This window comes from Nansenia antarctica, assembly GCF_963989245.1.
Source record: "Nansenia antarctica genome assembly, contig: SCAFFOLD_199, whole genome shotgun sequence".
Classification (NCBI taxonomy): Eukaryota; Metazoa; Chordata; class Actinopteri; order Argentiniformes; family Microstomatidae; genus Nansenia; species Nansenia antarctica.
The window spans coordinates 93,299-108,298 of NW_027662909.1; the positions used below are offsets into that span (position 1 = coordinate 93,299).

Here is a 15,000-nt window from a genome sequence, read left to right on the forward strand (position 1 = left end):
GATTTGAAGGTGGAAGAGAGAGTCAGTGTTGCGGATGTCTTTGAGGGAGAGAGTTCCAGAGACGGGGGGGCAGAGGGACTGATAGTGGTCAGGCGGGCAGGAGGTATAGTGAGTTGAAGGTCAGGAGGTATAGTGAGTTGAAGGTCAGAAGGTATAGTGAGTTGAAGGTCAGGAGGTATAGTGAGTTGAAGGTCAGAAGGTATAGTGAGTTGAAGGTCAGGAGGTATAGTGAGTTGAAGGTCAGAAGGTATAGTGAGTTGAAGGTCAGAAGGTTATAGTGAGTTGAAGGTCAGAAGGTATAGTGAGTTGAAGGTCAGAAGGTATAGTGAGTTGAAGGTCAGAAGGTATAGTGAGTTGAAGGTCAGAAGGTATAGTGAGTTGAAGGTCAGAAGGTATAGTGAGTTGAAAGGCAGAAGGTATAGTGAGTTGAAGGTCAGGAGGTATAGTGAGTTGAAGGTCAGGAAGGTATAGTGAGTTGAAGGTCAGAAGGTATAGTGAGTTGAAGGTCAGAAGGTATAGTGAGTTGAAGGTCAGGAGGTATAGTGAGTTGAAGGTCAGAAGGTATAGTGAGTGAAGGTCAGAGGTATAGTGAGTTGAAGGTCAGAAGGTATAGTGAGTTGAAGGTCAGGAGGGTAGTAGTGAGTTGAAGGCAGAAGGTATAGTGAGTTGAAGGTCAGAAAGGTATAGTGAGTTGAAAGGCAGAAGGTATAGTGAGTTGAAGGTCAGGAGGTATAGTGAGTTGAAAGGCAGAAGGTATAGTGAGTTGAAGGTCAGGAGGTATAGTGAGTTGAAGGTCAGGAGGTATAGTGAGTTGAAGGTCAGAAGGTATAGTGAGTTGAAAGGCAGAAGGTATAGTGAGTTTGAAAGGTCAGGAGGTATAGTGAGTTGAAGGTCAGAAGGTATAGTGAGTTGAAGGTCAGGAGGTATAGTGAGTTGAAGGTCAGAAGGTATAGTGAGTTGAAGGTCAGGAAGGTATAGTGAGTTGAAGGTCAGAGAGGTATAGTGAGTTGAAGGTCAGAAGGTATAGTGAGTTGAAGGTCAGAAGGTATAGTGAGTTGAAGGTCAGAAGGTATAGTGAGTTGAAGGTCAGAAGGTATAGTGAGTTGAAAGGTCAGAAGGTATAGTGAGTTGAAGGTCAGAAGGTATAGTGAGTTGAAAGGCAGAAGGTATAGTGAGTTGAAGGTCAGAGGTATAGTGAGTTGAAGGTCAGGAGGTATAGTGAGTTGAAGGTCAGAAGGTATAGTGAGTTGAAGGTCAGAAGGTATAGTGAGTTGAAGGTCAGGAGGTATAGTGAGTTGAAGGTCAGAAGGTATAGTGAGTTGAAGGTCAGAAGGTATAGTGAGTTGAAGGTCAGAAGGTATAGTGAGTTGAAGGTCAGGAGGTATAGTGAGTTGAAGGCAGAAGGTATAGTGAGTTGAAGGTCAGAAGGTATAGTGAGTTGAAAGGCAGAAGGTATAGTGAGTTGAAGGTCAGGAGGTATAGTGAGTTGAAGGTCAGGAGGTATAGTGAGTTGAAGGTCAGGAGGTATAGTGAGTTGAAGGTCAGAAGGTATAGTGAGTTGAAGGTCAGAAGGTATAGTGAGTTGAAGGTCAGGAGGAATAGTGAGTTGAAGGTCAGGAGGTATAGTGAGTTGAAGGTCAGGAGGTATAGTGAGTTGAAAGGTCAGTGAGGATGGGAGTGAGAGTGCGAGAGGGAGTGTAGGTGTGAAGGAGTTTCAGAAGAGATATGGGGGTGCAAGATTGTGAAGGGCCTTGAAAGTGAGGAGCAGAATTTTGAAGTTATTTGATCTATGGAAGAGGATCTGGTTATGATACGGGATTGTGACGAGGGGAGATGTAGAGAGGTAGAGAGGTAGAGATGTAGAGAGGTAGAGATGTAGAGAGGTAGAGAGGTAGAGAAGTAGAGAAGTAGAGAGGTAGAGAGGTAGAGAGGTAGAGAGAGAGAGAGAGAGGTAGAGAGAGAGAGAGAGGTAGAGAAGTAGAGATGTAGAGAGAGAGAGAGAGAGGTAGAGAGAGAGAGAGAGGTAGAGAAGTAGAGATGTAGAGAGAGAGAGAGAGAGAGGTAGAGAAGTAGAGAGGTAGAGAGGTAGAGAGGTAGAGAAGTAGAGAGATAGAGAAGTAGAGATGTAGAGAGGTAGAGAAGTAGAGAAGTAGAGAAGTAGAGAAGTAGAGAGGTAGAGAGATAGTGAGGTAGAGAGAGGTAGAGAGGTAGAGAGGTAGAGAGGTAGAGAGAGAGAGAGGTAGAGAAGTAGGAGGTGGTGAGGCAGGTACAGGACATGGTTACCTGGGTGGTGAGGCAGGTACAGGACATGGTTACCTGGGTGGTGAGGCAGGTACAGGACATGGTTACCTGGGTGGTGAGGCAGGTACAGGACATGGTTACCTGGGTGGTGAGGCAGGTACAGGACATGGTTACCTGGGTGGTGAGGCAGGTACAGGACATGGTTACCTGGGTGGTGAGGCAGGTACAGGACATGGTTACCTGGGTGGTGAGGCAGGTACAGGACATGGTTACCTGGGTGGTGAGGCAGGTACAGGACATGGTTACCTGGGTGGTGAGGCAGGTACAGGACATGGTTACCTGGGTGGTGAGGCAGGTACAGGTAGTCTTACGGGAGTAAGACCGTAGTGGCTGGGCGAGGGAGCCGGCCAGGTAGGAAGCCAGTAAATCGTTAGTCCAAAACACGCGACTGCAAGTTAGAACAAGCGTTCAAATCACTGATATTGTCGGGAGGATCGGCGACTGATCAGATGGCTGAGAGAAGAGTAGAAATAACCCTAACCCAGGGAAACGACCTGGTGTAACCCTGACCTCTGACCTTACAGGACCTGGTGTAACCCTGACCTCTGACCTTACAGGACCTGGTGTAACCCTGACCTCTGACCTTACAGGACCTGGTGTAACCCTGACCTCTGACCTTACAGGACCTGGTGTAACCCTGACCTCTGACCTTACAGGACCTGGTGTAACCCTGACCTCTGACCTTACAGGACCTGGTGTAACCCTGACCTCTGACCTTACAGGACCTGTGTAACCCTGACCTCTGACCTTACAGGACCCTGTGTCGGGGGTGCGGAGGGTCTCGGGGTTCTTCGGCGTGTCTCTGTCCGAGGAGCAGGTGCAGGACATCGCCACGGCAACCACCTTCAGCGCCATGAAGGAGACGTCCCAGAACACACACGGTGGCCATGGCAACGTCTTCTTCAGGAAGGGTGGGGGCTCACACACACACACACACACACACACTAGGGATCGACCGATTATTGGGGCCGATATTATATTATTATATTCTGCATTTTCTTCATCTGGCTGCAGTCACACTGTGTTCACCAGCAACCCTAACCCTCTCTCTCCCCTCCTCCTCCCCCTCTCCCTCCCTCTCCTCCTCCTCCCCCTCTCCCTCCCTCCCTCCTCCCCCTCCCTCTCCTCCTCCCCCTCTCCCTCCCTCCCTCCTCCCCCCTCCCTCTCCTCCTCCCCCTCTCCCTCCCTCCCTCCTCCCCCTCTCTCTCCTCCTCCCCCTCTCCCTCCCTCCCTCCTCCCCCCTCCCTCTCCTCCTCCCCCTCTCCCTCCCTCTCTCCTCCCCCTCTCTCTCCTCCTCCCCCTCTCCCTCCCTCCCTCCTCCCCCTCCCTCTCCTCCCTCCCTCCCTCCCTCCCTCCTCCCCCTCTCTCTCCTCCTCCCCCTCTCCCTCCCTCCCTCCCTCCCTCCCTCCTCCCCCTCTCTCTCCTCCTCCCCCTCTCTCTCCTCCTCCCCCTCTCCCTCCCTCCCTCCTCCCCCTCTCCCTCCCTCCCTCCCTCCCTCCCCCCCCCTCCCTCTCCTAGGGGAGGTAGGTGACTGGAGGAACCACCTGAGTGAGCAGCAGAGTGTGGAGGTGGACCAGGCCTTCAACAAGCACCTGGCTGGGACCAGGCTGGGGGACCTGCTGCAATACCACCGCTACTGTTGAACCTGAACATGACCATGACCCCTGACCCTAACACTGACCATGACCCCTGACCCTAACACTGACCCTAACACTGACCATGACCCCTGACCCTAACACTGACCATAACACTGACCATGACCCCTGACCCCTAACACTGACCCCTGACCCTAACACTGACCCTGACCCCTAACACTGACCCCTGACCCTAACACTGTCCCTGACCCCTAACACTGACCCTGACCCCTGACCCTAACATTGACCCCTGACCCTAACACTGACCCTAACACTGACCCTGACCCTAACACTGACCATGACCCCTGACCCCAACACTGACCCTGACACACACTTCACATTCATGTTATTTTTATACCAATGTAATCTAACTGTTAATCAATATGATATGTTAATCGATTTGATATGTTAATCAATATGATATGTTAATCAATGTTATATGACTTAATAAATCACTTACAGTATACTCCGTTTATTATTATTCTAAACCAGCATGCGCACTCACAAACTGTTTCGGCAAGTACGTCGCTCACTTAAGGCCGGTTTAGGCTTCTGCGTAAAGTCGACGCCGTAGGCTACGCGTAAGCTTACGTAGTCCCGCGTGGACGTGCGTAGCCTGGACGTGCTCCTCTCAAAAAATCTATCCACGCGTCAGAGCGCACGTTAACCGTAAGCTCTGTGATTGGTCCGCTTGGTAGCACATGATTCAGACAAGATTCCGACTCTCTCGTCGCCCAAAATGCGGAAGTCATGACAGAAATGTCATTCACCTTTTCTGTAATTACTTATTAATAAAGATTTGAAAAATTATGATAACCATCGTATTATCTTAGTTTAATGTCATTTCAATGCATCATAGAACTTTTATTTACAACAACATAACAACAAAAAGATCGCTATTATGCCGCTTAGAGCTTTGCGCTCCGTTGAGTTCCTAACCGGAAGAGGCACAGCACAGGGGCTGAAAACACACTGCCACCTAGCGATGTGACGGTGTAATTGCAGCGCGGCCTACGCAGAAGTGTAAATTGCGAGACCTACGTAAGAATTTACGTAAGCTACGCACGTAAATTCGACGCAGAAGCCTAAACCGGCCTTTAGTCTACTATTCTATTGTAATGAAACAGTGAAAAAAAAGTCAGTGTACCCGTTTCTCGTTTTTATGAACGAGTTAACATTATATATTTATTTATTTATTGTAAATAGTTCGACTAAGTGAGTGACGTCAGACGTCCGTCCCGAAACCATTTGTGACCAACGGCTGTTGACAACAAGCCTTGTACGCCCGCAAATGCGTCCGGCTTGCTCCAACACTGACTGCTATGGTTCCTGCTGCCCACCACCAAACTAAAAGTGGTCAAGACTAACTCCAGTGAGATATCTATCTAAATGGCTAGCTAGAAAAGCAACTGTGTGGGATGTACAAATTATTACATATCGAGGACTGCGTGTCAACACTTGTCATTGTTTTAATTCAGTCGAGTACGAAGGCATGCTATATGGCCGTGATGATGGCGCCCTCACGCGTTCATCAGTTAGTACTGCAGTGCATTTCTGTTCATTAATTATCCAATCGATTGTTTGGATCTCAAATAATTTAAAGGATTTGTTTTATATATAATGTTAACTCGTTCATAAAAACAAGAGACAGGTACATTGATTCTTTTCACCGTTTTATTACAATAGAATAGGTTTTTGTCATCGCCATGGTTACGTGTCTGGTAGGACCCCTTTAGTCAACGCGCCTGAACTAAATTCAAGCTAAACGTCGCATGTCTCGCACGCAACCAAAGCTTTTAAAATGTAAAAAAAAAAAAAACTTAGAAGCCCATATCATTGTATTCATAATAAATAACAATTGACTATACATGAAAAACCTAATGGAATTAGTATTTGTCCAAATTTAGACAAAATACAACATGATTTGTACTGGGGACGGAAAAGGCACCGTATAAAAAAATGACCCAGTAAGCGAATGATCTGAATCTGATCTGTCATGACTCATATCCATATCTGTCATATCCATAAGAACTTGAAATAATATGATTTTCTGTCTTCCTAAGCCATCGTAGTAAGGCGCGGTGTGATGGCGTAATCCCATCCAAATATGGGTCTACTTTCCGCTACAGCCAAGTATATCCAGCTGCTACTGACGCAGCGATATTTACTTGTTCCGGTTCCGGTATCTACTTGATATACTTGTTCCGGTCCGCTGGTCAACAACAAGATGGAGGTGTTCGTGTCTGCGCCGTTCCTCCGGGCTGGAGCTTCTAACGTCCATAACCCATCTAACCCTGACCCTGACCCTGGGTTAACCCCACCTAACCCCGTCACCTGTAACCCTAACCCCGTCACCTGTAACCCTAACCCCGTCACCAGGGATACCAGGGTTCACCTGCCCCTCCGGGCCACCGTCCGGGACCTGCTGCAGCGCGTTACCGAGGGGAAGGTGTGGATCTATAACCTGTTATAACCTAATATCTATATATATCTATATAACCTGTTAGACCCTTCTGTTAGAGATATATCTACCCGACGGTTTGGTTCAGCTAGGTGTTAGCTTGGTGTATGTATCTTAGTAGCTGCATATACATTTAAAAGTTGTTTAGCATCTAACCCTAGCCCTGGTTATCTAACCCTAGCCCTGGTTATCTAACCCTTATCTAACCCTAGTCCTGGTTATCTAACCCTAGTCCTGGTTATCTAACCCTAGTCCTGGTTATCTAACCCTAGTCCTGGTTATCTAACCCTTATCTAACCCTAGTCCTGGTTATCTAACCCTAGTCCTGGTTATCTAACCCTTGTCTAACCCTAGTCCTGGTTATCTAACCCTTGTCTAACCCTAGCCCTGGTTATCTAACCCTTATCTAACCCTAGCCCTGGTTATCTAACCCTTATCTAACCCTAGCCCTGGTTATCTAACCCTAGTCCTGGTTATCTAACCCTAGCCCTGGTTATCTAACCCTAGTCCTGGTTATCTAACCCTAGTCCTGGTTATCTAACCCTTATCTAACCCTAGCCCTGGTTATCTAACTCTAGTCCTGGTTATCTAACCCTAGTCCTGGTTATCTAACCCTTATCTAACCCTAGTCCTGGTTATCTAACCCTAGCCCTGGTTATCTAACCCTTATCTAACCCTAGTCCTGGTTATCTAACCCTAGTCCTGGTTATCTAACCCTAGTCCTGGTTATCTAACCCTAGTCCTGGTTATCTAACCCTAGTCCTGGTTATCTAACCCTAGTCCTGGTTGTCTAACCCTAGTCCTGGTTATCTAACCCTAGTCCTGGTTATCTAACCCTTATCTAACCCTAGTCCTGGTTATCTAACCCTAGTCCTGGTTATCTAACCCTAGTCCTGGTTATCTAACTCTAGTCCTGGTTATCTAACCCTAGTCCTGGTTATCTAACCCTTATCTAACCCTAGTCCTGGTTATCTAACCCTAGTCCTGGTTATCTAACCCTTGTCTAACCCTAGTCCTGGTTATCTAACCCTTGTCTAACCCTAGCCCTGGTTATCTAACCCTTATCTAACCCTAGCCCTGGTTATCTAACCCTAGTCCTGGTTATCTAACCCTAGTCCTGGTTATCTAACCCTAGTCCTGGTTATCTAACTCTAGTCCTGGTTATCTAACCCTAGTCCTGGTTATCTAACCCTTATCTAACCCTAGCCCTGGTTATCTAACTCTAGTCCTGGTTATCTAACCCTAGCCTTGGCAGTGCTGGTGAAAAGGAAAGGCAGCTAGAGTCATTTCATGTTACCAAAGGCTCAAAATAGAACATCTCAGATTGTGACCATGGCAGCAATGTTACCGTTGTTATTGTTGGTCTCAGGGCGTTCCCCTAGCACAGTGTTTCTCAACCCTCTCCTCCGGGCGCCCCAGCCAGTCCACATATTTGATCTGTTCCACCACCAGCACACCTGATTCAACTAATCAAGTACAAATATACCATAATTGCTTTGTACTTGATTAGTTGAATCAGGTGTGCTGGTGGTGGAACAGATCAAATATGTGGTGCGGCTGGGGCGCCCCGAGGAGAGGGTTGAGAAACACTGCTCTAGCAGACCTCTATGTGACTGTTGTTATTGTTGGTCTCAGGGTGTTCCTCTAGCAGACCTCTATGTGACGAGCAATGGCCGCCTATCGGGGCAGGGGGAGGAGCTACAGGCTGGGGGCGTGTACCGACTGGAGCCCCGCCTCTGCGGAGGGAAAGGAGGTCAGTCCTAACCCAACAATAATACACTATTATATATAATATTAATAACAATAATACACTATTATATAGAAGCTTTTCAAAACTCTGTGTGTGTAGGGTTTGGCTCCATGCTGCGTGCTCTGGGGGCTCAGATCGAGAAGACGACCAATCGGGAGGCGTGTAGAGACCTGAGTGGGCGTCGGCTAAGAGACGTCAACCACGAGAAAGAGTGAGAAGGCCTCATCCCTCTGTTTTCTCCTCCTCATCCCTCTGTTTTCTCCTCCTCATCCCTCTGTTTTCTCCTCCTCATCCCTCTGTTTTCTCCTCCCTCTTCCCTGTTTTCTCTCTCCTCCCCCATCCCTCCCTCCCTCCTCCCTCCCTCCCTCCCTCCTAACCCTCCCTCCTCCTCCCTCCCTCCTAACCCTCCCTCCTCCCTCCCTCCCTCCCTCCCTCCCTCCCTCCCTCCCTCCTCCAGGATGGCTGAGTGGTTGAAGAAGACCTCTGAGCGAGAGGCAGAGCGGGAGCAGAGGCGTCAGGAGCGTCTGCAGAGGAAGCTGTCAGAGCCCAAACACCGCTTCACTGACCCCGAGTACGAACGCACCTGCCACCACCTGTCTGAGCGCCTCGACGACTCTGTTATCAAAGGTACCCTGACCCCTAACCCCTGACCTTTGACCCTGCCACCACCTGTCTGAGCGCCTGGACCACTCTGTTATCAAATGGCGCTCTTCCACCACCTGGCCGACCCGACCCGACCCGAGACGCATTTGTATCCTCCCGGTGCCGTACTTTCAGAAACGCTTCTCCATTAGGAGCGACCCGGGACTGTAGGAGGAGTTACGACCCGGGACTGTAGGAGGAGTTACGTGTCATAAGAGCGTTTCACTGTAATAAGTGCCGCTATGCAGATCAACGGGGGGAAATGCCATAAGTCAAAATGCAGCACTATCGTGCACAGATCAGCCTTAAACATGTAACGTTAAGTGCCTGTTACTTGCCGCTTTCAGTTCGTCACATCAACGGGGGAAATGAGAGATGAATTCTACGCGAGTTCTATAAATTCCTCCGTTGAACGGAAAGTCCTAAAGTGTTTTAGCGTTCCCCCTTTCCACTGGTAATAAGGAATTGGCAAGAATAGATCGATATAAATAGATCAACATTTAAAAACAGATGAAGAGAATGATTACAATATAGAGATAAAAGTGTTATTACTGGAACTGTATTCTATTAGCAGGATAAAGCACTCTCTCTATTTCGGGCTAAACTGTGCAGTGTAGCCGGCGTCCTGGTTCCTCCAGCAACCGGACACTTCCATAAATAACAACAAATATGTAATATGTAAATACGTAATACCACGTTCATTGATAAAATGACGCAAGGGATGGAAAGCGGTGATGAAGCGCTGGACTATGGAACGGCACAGCACAACAGGGGGAAATGCGATAAGAATTATGATCATGCACAGATCAGCCTTAAAACATGTAACGTTATATATATAACTTATAACGTTAGACAGGGAGCAATGTAGTTCTACGGAAAGGCTGTGCTTGACGCTCATTGGAATGACGCGGGGCTCATACAATCTCCGCGTTTGTTATAGATACGAGTGTTTGTTATAGATACGAGTGTTTGTTATAGATACGAGTGTGTTTGTTATAGATAATATCAAATATATTTATTTATACGGCATATGGATGTTACGTGCCTGTTACTTGCCGCTTTCAGTTCTAGTAGATTTGTAGTTTAGATCTCGCAACCAGGGAAACGCCGACATGTTAAAGGGAGCAAGACGAGAATCTACCGGCATTTGGCTCATGAGTGAACGGCGAAAATGGCTGGACGGCACAGCTTGGGATTCCATTGAAGTTACAGGGAACTATGTGTGAAAGAGGCTTAAATGTTGAAATAACAGTAATACAATGTTCATTGATTAAATGACATACGGGATGGAAAGGGGAGATGGCAGTTTTAGAAGGGGGATGATGAAGCGCTGGACTGAGGAACAGCATAGGCACAGCACATCGCCATAATAGCGTTTTTTTTCTCTCACTATTTTATAGTGTTGTTCCGATACCGATACTAGTATCGGCATGGCCACCGATACGCACAAAAATGCTGGTATCGGTATCGGCGAGTACTAACACATAATAACACCCGATACCAAACTTGTGATGCGCGTTTTGCACAGGCTGCATTCGTAATTCGCTCTTAGAACGCTGGAGCGCACAGTGGTATCAACGTCATAAAGGGACCAAGCAATTTGATTGGACAAGAGGCATTCCTTGAGTGGTGATCAGATTTCCAGAGCGAATTTACGAACGCACCCACAGCGTCCCGCAACTCGGTGAATGAATTGTCTCCGGTGACGGTGTGAAGACACGAGAAACATTCCATTTTTAAAGTTGAGCAAAGTAAATAGGATTTTACAAGTCCCGTTAACAAGTATATCATCACCTGTGATCGGCAAGCATGGCCCCTAAGGATTATGTGGCAGAGAAAGGTACGTTTTGTTTTACCGGCGTTACTCATACAGACAGTGTGTGGTTGAGTTGCTGCTACTGTTCAATGAACAGAACATGCAAAGCGACAGGCACTGCTGGGGATGAAGAGCTATGTAATGTTATACGCGTAACTAATAACTAGCTATCGTTCTTGACTTTTGATTTCAACAATGGTGCCACGTTTGCCCACTTTTCACCAGGGTAACTAATTCTGTTGGCCAATGCATGGTAGCTAAAAAACCAACCCCGTTTCATGAAGCACACACCGGACTGTCAGTGTCTAGAACTTTTAAGTCTACTTGCGTTTAGCTAGAAACTTTGCTAGGAGTCTCCGACTAGAATGTTTAAACCCTAGCAGCATTCTTTGCTTGTCAGGCTTCAAAACTACCCGGATGGAATAACTGGAAGAAGTCCGGGCCAGTCTCCGTGTCAAACCTAGTCGAATATGGAAGTGATTTCACAAATTCATTGAACTGCACTTTGACAAATCGTGTGCCTTCACATATATTAGTACCTGGCCACATTCTTCTTTTGATGGGCGACACCGCCTTCACTCCCCAGTCCCACAGGCCGGCCCTGCTGTTATGATTAGTTACAGAACCAAATGGTACCTTGATTGAGTTGGTTAATTGATTTTTGTTGATACTTTTCACGATACCAAACACCCGATGCCAGACTAAGTGTTAGCAATAATTTTACATCGAGGTGAGTATGCGGCTCAAAAAACATGTTTTTTTGTTTTGTTTTTTCAAACGCCGTGGTATCGGATCGGTACTCGGTATCGGCAAGTACTGCACGGTCAGGTATCGGGATCGGTATCGGGATCAAAAAATGGTATCGGAACAACACTACTTATTTTACATCTTATTTTTCGTCTTCCTAACTCAACAAACTACAGCGGACCTGTGGAGTTCCCCAGGGGTCCATTCTGGGACCAGTGCTCTTTAGCCTATACATGCTACCCCTCACGTAATGGTGATGATGATGGTGATGATGATGATGATGGTGATGATGATGGTGATGATGGTGATGATGATGATGAAGGGTCTCTGGTCTCTCAGGTATGCAGGCTTCCTCCAGCGGTGTCGTCAAGGTTACAGAGGCTCCGTCTCGGAAACGAGCCACAACCAGCAGCCAGAAGACCTGCAGGAAGAAACGCTTCTGGTGAGGAGGGGGGGGGGGGGATGAGGGGAGGGGGGGGGGGGGGGGTGAGGAGGGATCAGGGGGGTTAGAGGTTAGAGGTCAGAGGGGTTAGAGGTCAGGGGTCTCATTGTAAACGATGTTTCAGGACGGACGACCTGGCCAGCAGCTCTGAGGAGGACAGAGGGGAAGACTCTCCCCCCTCCTCTCCCTCCTCCACCCCCTCCTCCTCTTCCTCAGCCTCTCAGAGCAGGCCAGCAGAGCCCCAGCACCCCCCCAGCACCCCCGGCCCAGAGACCAGCCCAGACCAGGGGGAGGCAGGGAGGGAGGTCAGCCTGAGTGGCCCGGAGGAGGAGGAGGTGAGAGAGGAGGAGAAGGAGGAGGAGGAGGAGAAGAGAGAGGAGGAGGAGGAGGAGAAGAAGAAGAGAGAGGAGGAGGAGGAGGAGAAGAAGAAGAGAGAGGAGGAGGAGGAGGTGAAGGAGGAGGAGGAGGAGAAGAGAGAGGAGGAGAAGAAGAAGAGAGAGGAGGAGGAGGAGAAGAAGAAGAAGAGAGAGGAGGAGGAGGAGAAGGAGAAGAGAGAGGAGCAGGAGGAGGAGAAGAAGAAGAGAGAAGAGAAGGAGAAGATGGCCTCCACCCCTGCTGTGAGTCTGATCGTCTAGTAACCCCCTTGACCCCCCCTAAAGGCCGATTTAAGCTTCTGCGTCGAATTTACGCGCGTAGCCTACGTAGCCTACGTAAGGGGTCTCCACGTTTATAGTTCTACGCGGACCGCGTCGCGTTGGTCGGTGTACTCATAGCGGCATAGAAAAATCTGCTTTTCTTATTCTATCTCGTTAACGGTACATGACTAAGACTCCATTCAAAGTTCAGTGTGTTCAGCATGCTATTCTGGTCATGGAGAATTTTAGTTTGGAATTCTAACCCATTGTGACGCGGAGATATTCGGCCGTAAGTGACGGGTCCCCCCCCCCCCCCCCCCGCTGCTGCGCGCACCACCGCTTCCTGGTTGACGACTCCCGTTGGCAACGGGGGGAGAGAAAAGTTCTACCCGGGAATTCACTCCTAGCTGTGTCGATCGTGACAGGAGTGTAGTATCGACAACATTCAAATGGTTTCAGATTCCCTGTCCTCTCCCCTATCCGGACACGTTTGAATTGTTATCCTAACCCACGGTAAACCACAGTTATTAACCCGCAAAGGGTGCCTCCGCAATGTGAATCGCGCTCCTTATAGGAAGGCTGTGCCTGACGCTTCCATAGGGGCTCTACTCAAAGCGGCATAATAGCGTGTTTTTTTTGTTGTGCTTTGTTGTAAATAAAAGTTCTATGATGCATTGAAATTACATTAAACTAAGATAATACGATGGTTATCATCATTTTTCAAATCTTTATTAATAAGTAATTACAGAAAAAGTAAATGACATTTCTGTCATGGCTTCCGCATTTTGGGCGACGAGAGAGTCGGAATCTTGTCGGAATCATGTGCTACCAAGCGGACCAATCACTGAGCTTACGGTTGCGTAGAAACTGACGCGGAGCGCGTCAACCCTCTCCGTAGGCAACGCAAGGCCACGCGGGCCAACGCAAGCTACGCCGTAGATTTTACGCAGAAGTTTAAATCGGCCTTAACCCTGACCCCCCCCCCTAACCGTGTGTGTGTGTGTGTGTGTGTGTGTGTGTGTGTGTGTGTGTGTGTGTCAGGTGGACCTAGAGGGGGTGGAGTCAGCGGGGGATCTGGAGACGCTGGGTCCTGATTGGCTGAAGGCGGAGCTGTGCCGGCGAGGGCTGAAGTGTGGCGGGACGCTGGCGGAACGCGCCGCCCGCCTGTTCTCTGTCAGGGGGCTGTCACATGACCTGCTGCCCCCCCGCCTGCTGGCCACGGCCCCCGCCAGGGCCAGGAAGAGGAAGTGATGGGGAGCGAGGAGTTGAAGGGAGGGAAGGAGGGAGGGAGGGAGGGAAGGAGGGAGGGAGGGAGGGAAGGAGGGAGGGAGGGAGGGAAGGAGGGAGGAAGGGAGACTTAAAACATTGTTTGTTCTTATTTGTTGCCTTCTGGATTCTCGTCATCATAAATGATGTTACTTTTTTATTTGTATGAACATTTCAATAAAGGCATTTTGATACCAGATGTCAGGTGATCAGGAGTCCTTTGTCATGTGATCAGGAGTGTCTGCTGTCAACCTGACTAAACGAACGTCACCAGTGTGTGTTGGTCTGTCCCAGGGCACACCAGAGGGCTGTTTGTGTGTTGACAACGGTTTCCATGGACACACTTATGGCACGCACACACAATATGTGACACGGTCTGGTGCAACAAGTTGGCAACCAATCAAAATGTTTTGAAACACAGAAATACATTTTAACATTGTTGAAGATCACCACACACTCGCTAGTCAAGCCAAAATACTGCAATGCAATGGATTGGGTGACTGCTACCTAACTATAACACTACTTTACATTGTTACCTAGTTAACTAGAACACTACTTTACATTGTTACCTAGTTAACTACAACACTACTTTACATTGTTACCTAGTTAACTACAACACTACTTTACATTGTTACCTAGTTAACTACAACACTACTTTACATTGTTAACTACAACACTACTTTACATTGTTACCTAGTTAACTACAACACTACTTTACATTGTTACCGAGTGATATGATGCGTTTTTGTGTGCCTATCAAATATTGCAATACTCATTGTTTAACCTTAAACATACTTTAAGTGTGCCCACTCTCAGTAGTAAACAACATCCTTAGGAGCAGGCATATACCATATCAAGTAACAGTGAGACCAGTTTAACTCTAAGGACATAGGAGCCGTCTAGGGAGTAGGGTGTAGTGTCTAGGGTGTAGGGTGTAGTGTAAAGGGAGTAGGGTGTAGTGTAAAGGGAGTAGGGTGTAGTGTAAAGGGAGTATGGGCAAGGCAGGTTTATTTGTACAGCACATTTCATCCAACAGGGCCAATTCAAAGTGCTTTACATGCGTTATTATAATACTGTAAGAGGAGCATAAGAAAATAAAAATTACAATGAATAAAAGCAAATATAAGAAGTAAATAGATAAAACATTTAAAAAGACAATAGTTAATGGATAAAAAACATTGATAGAAGTGTTTGTGTTTAATCATAATTGGTGCAAAACATGATGTTTTTTTTGTTTAGATTTAAGTATTTTCAGGGTTTGGGCCTGTTTGATTTCTTCTGGGAGTTTGTTCCAGGAGCATGCGGC

General features: G+C 47.7%; 2 protein-coding genes across 2 annotated transcripts in view; both read left to right on the forward strand.

The window, feature by feature from the left end:
• The window catches only part of LOC308175400 (sulfotransferase 6B1-like), a 10,687-nt gene extending 6,292 nt beyond the window's left edge, over nucleotides 1-4,395 (forward strand). Inside the window, exons 6-7 of the mRNA XM_080551069.1 lie at nucleotides 3,056-3,212; nucleotides 3,820-4,395. Of these exons, the coding sequence (XP_080407195.1) occupies nucleotides 3,056-3,212; nucleotides 3,820-3,944 (282 nt within the window). The 3' untranslated portion in view covers nucleotides 3,945-4,395. The remainder of the gene's footprint in view (nucleotides 1-3,055; nucleotides 3,213-3,819) is intronic.
• A 1,757-nt stretch (nucleotides 4,396-6,152) lies between these two features.
• Nucleotides 6,153-13,685, forward strand: sde2 (SDE2 telomere maintenance homolog (S. pombe)). The gene is made up of 8 exons (XM_080551067.1): nucleotides 6,153-6,384; nucleotides 8,032-8,149; nucleotides 8,246-8,357; nucleotides 8,604-8,773; nucleotides 11,691-11,793; nucleotides 11,918-12,242; nucleotides 12,372-12,410; nucleotides 13,470-13,685. The coding sequence occupies exons 1-8, from the start codon at nucleotides 6,163-6,165 to the stop codon at nucleotides 13,677-13,679; spliced, it is 1,299 nt and encodes a 432-aa protein (XP_080407193.1). The 5' UTR covers nucleotides 6,153-6,162; the 3' UTR covers nucleotides 13,680-13,685.
• The last annotated feature ends 1,315 nt before the right edge of the window (nucleotides 13,686-15,000 follow it).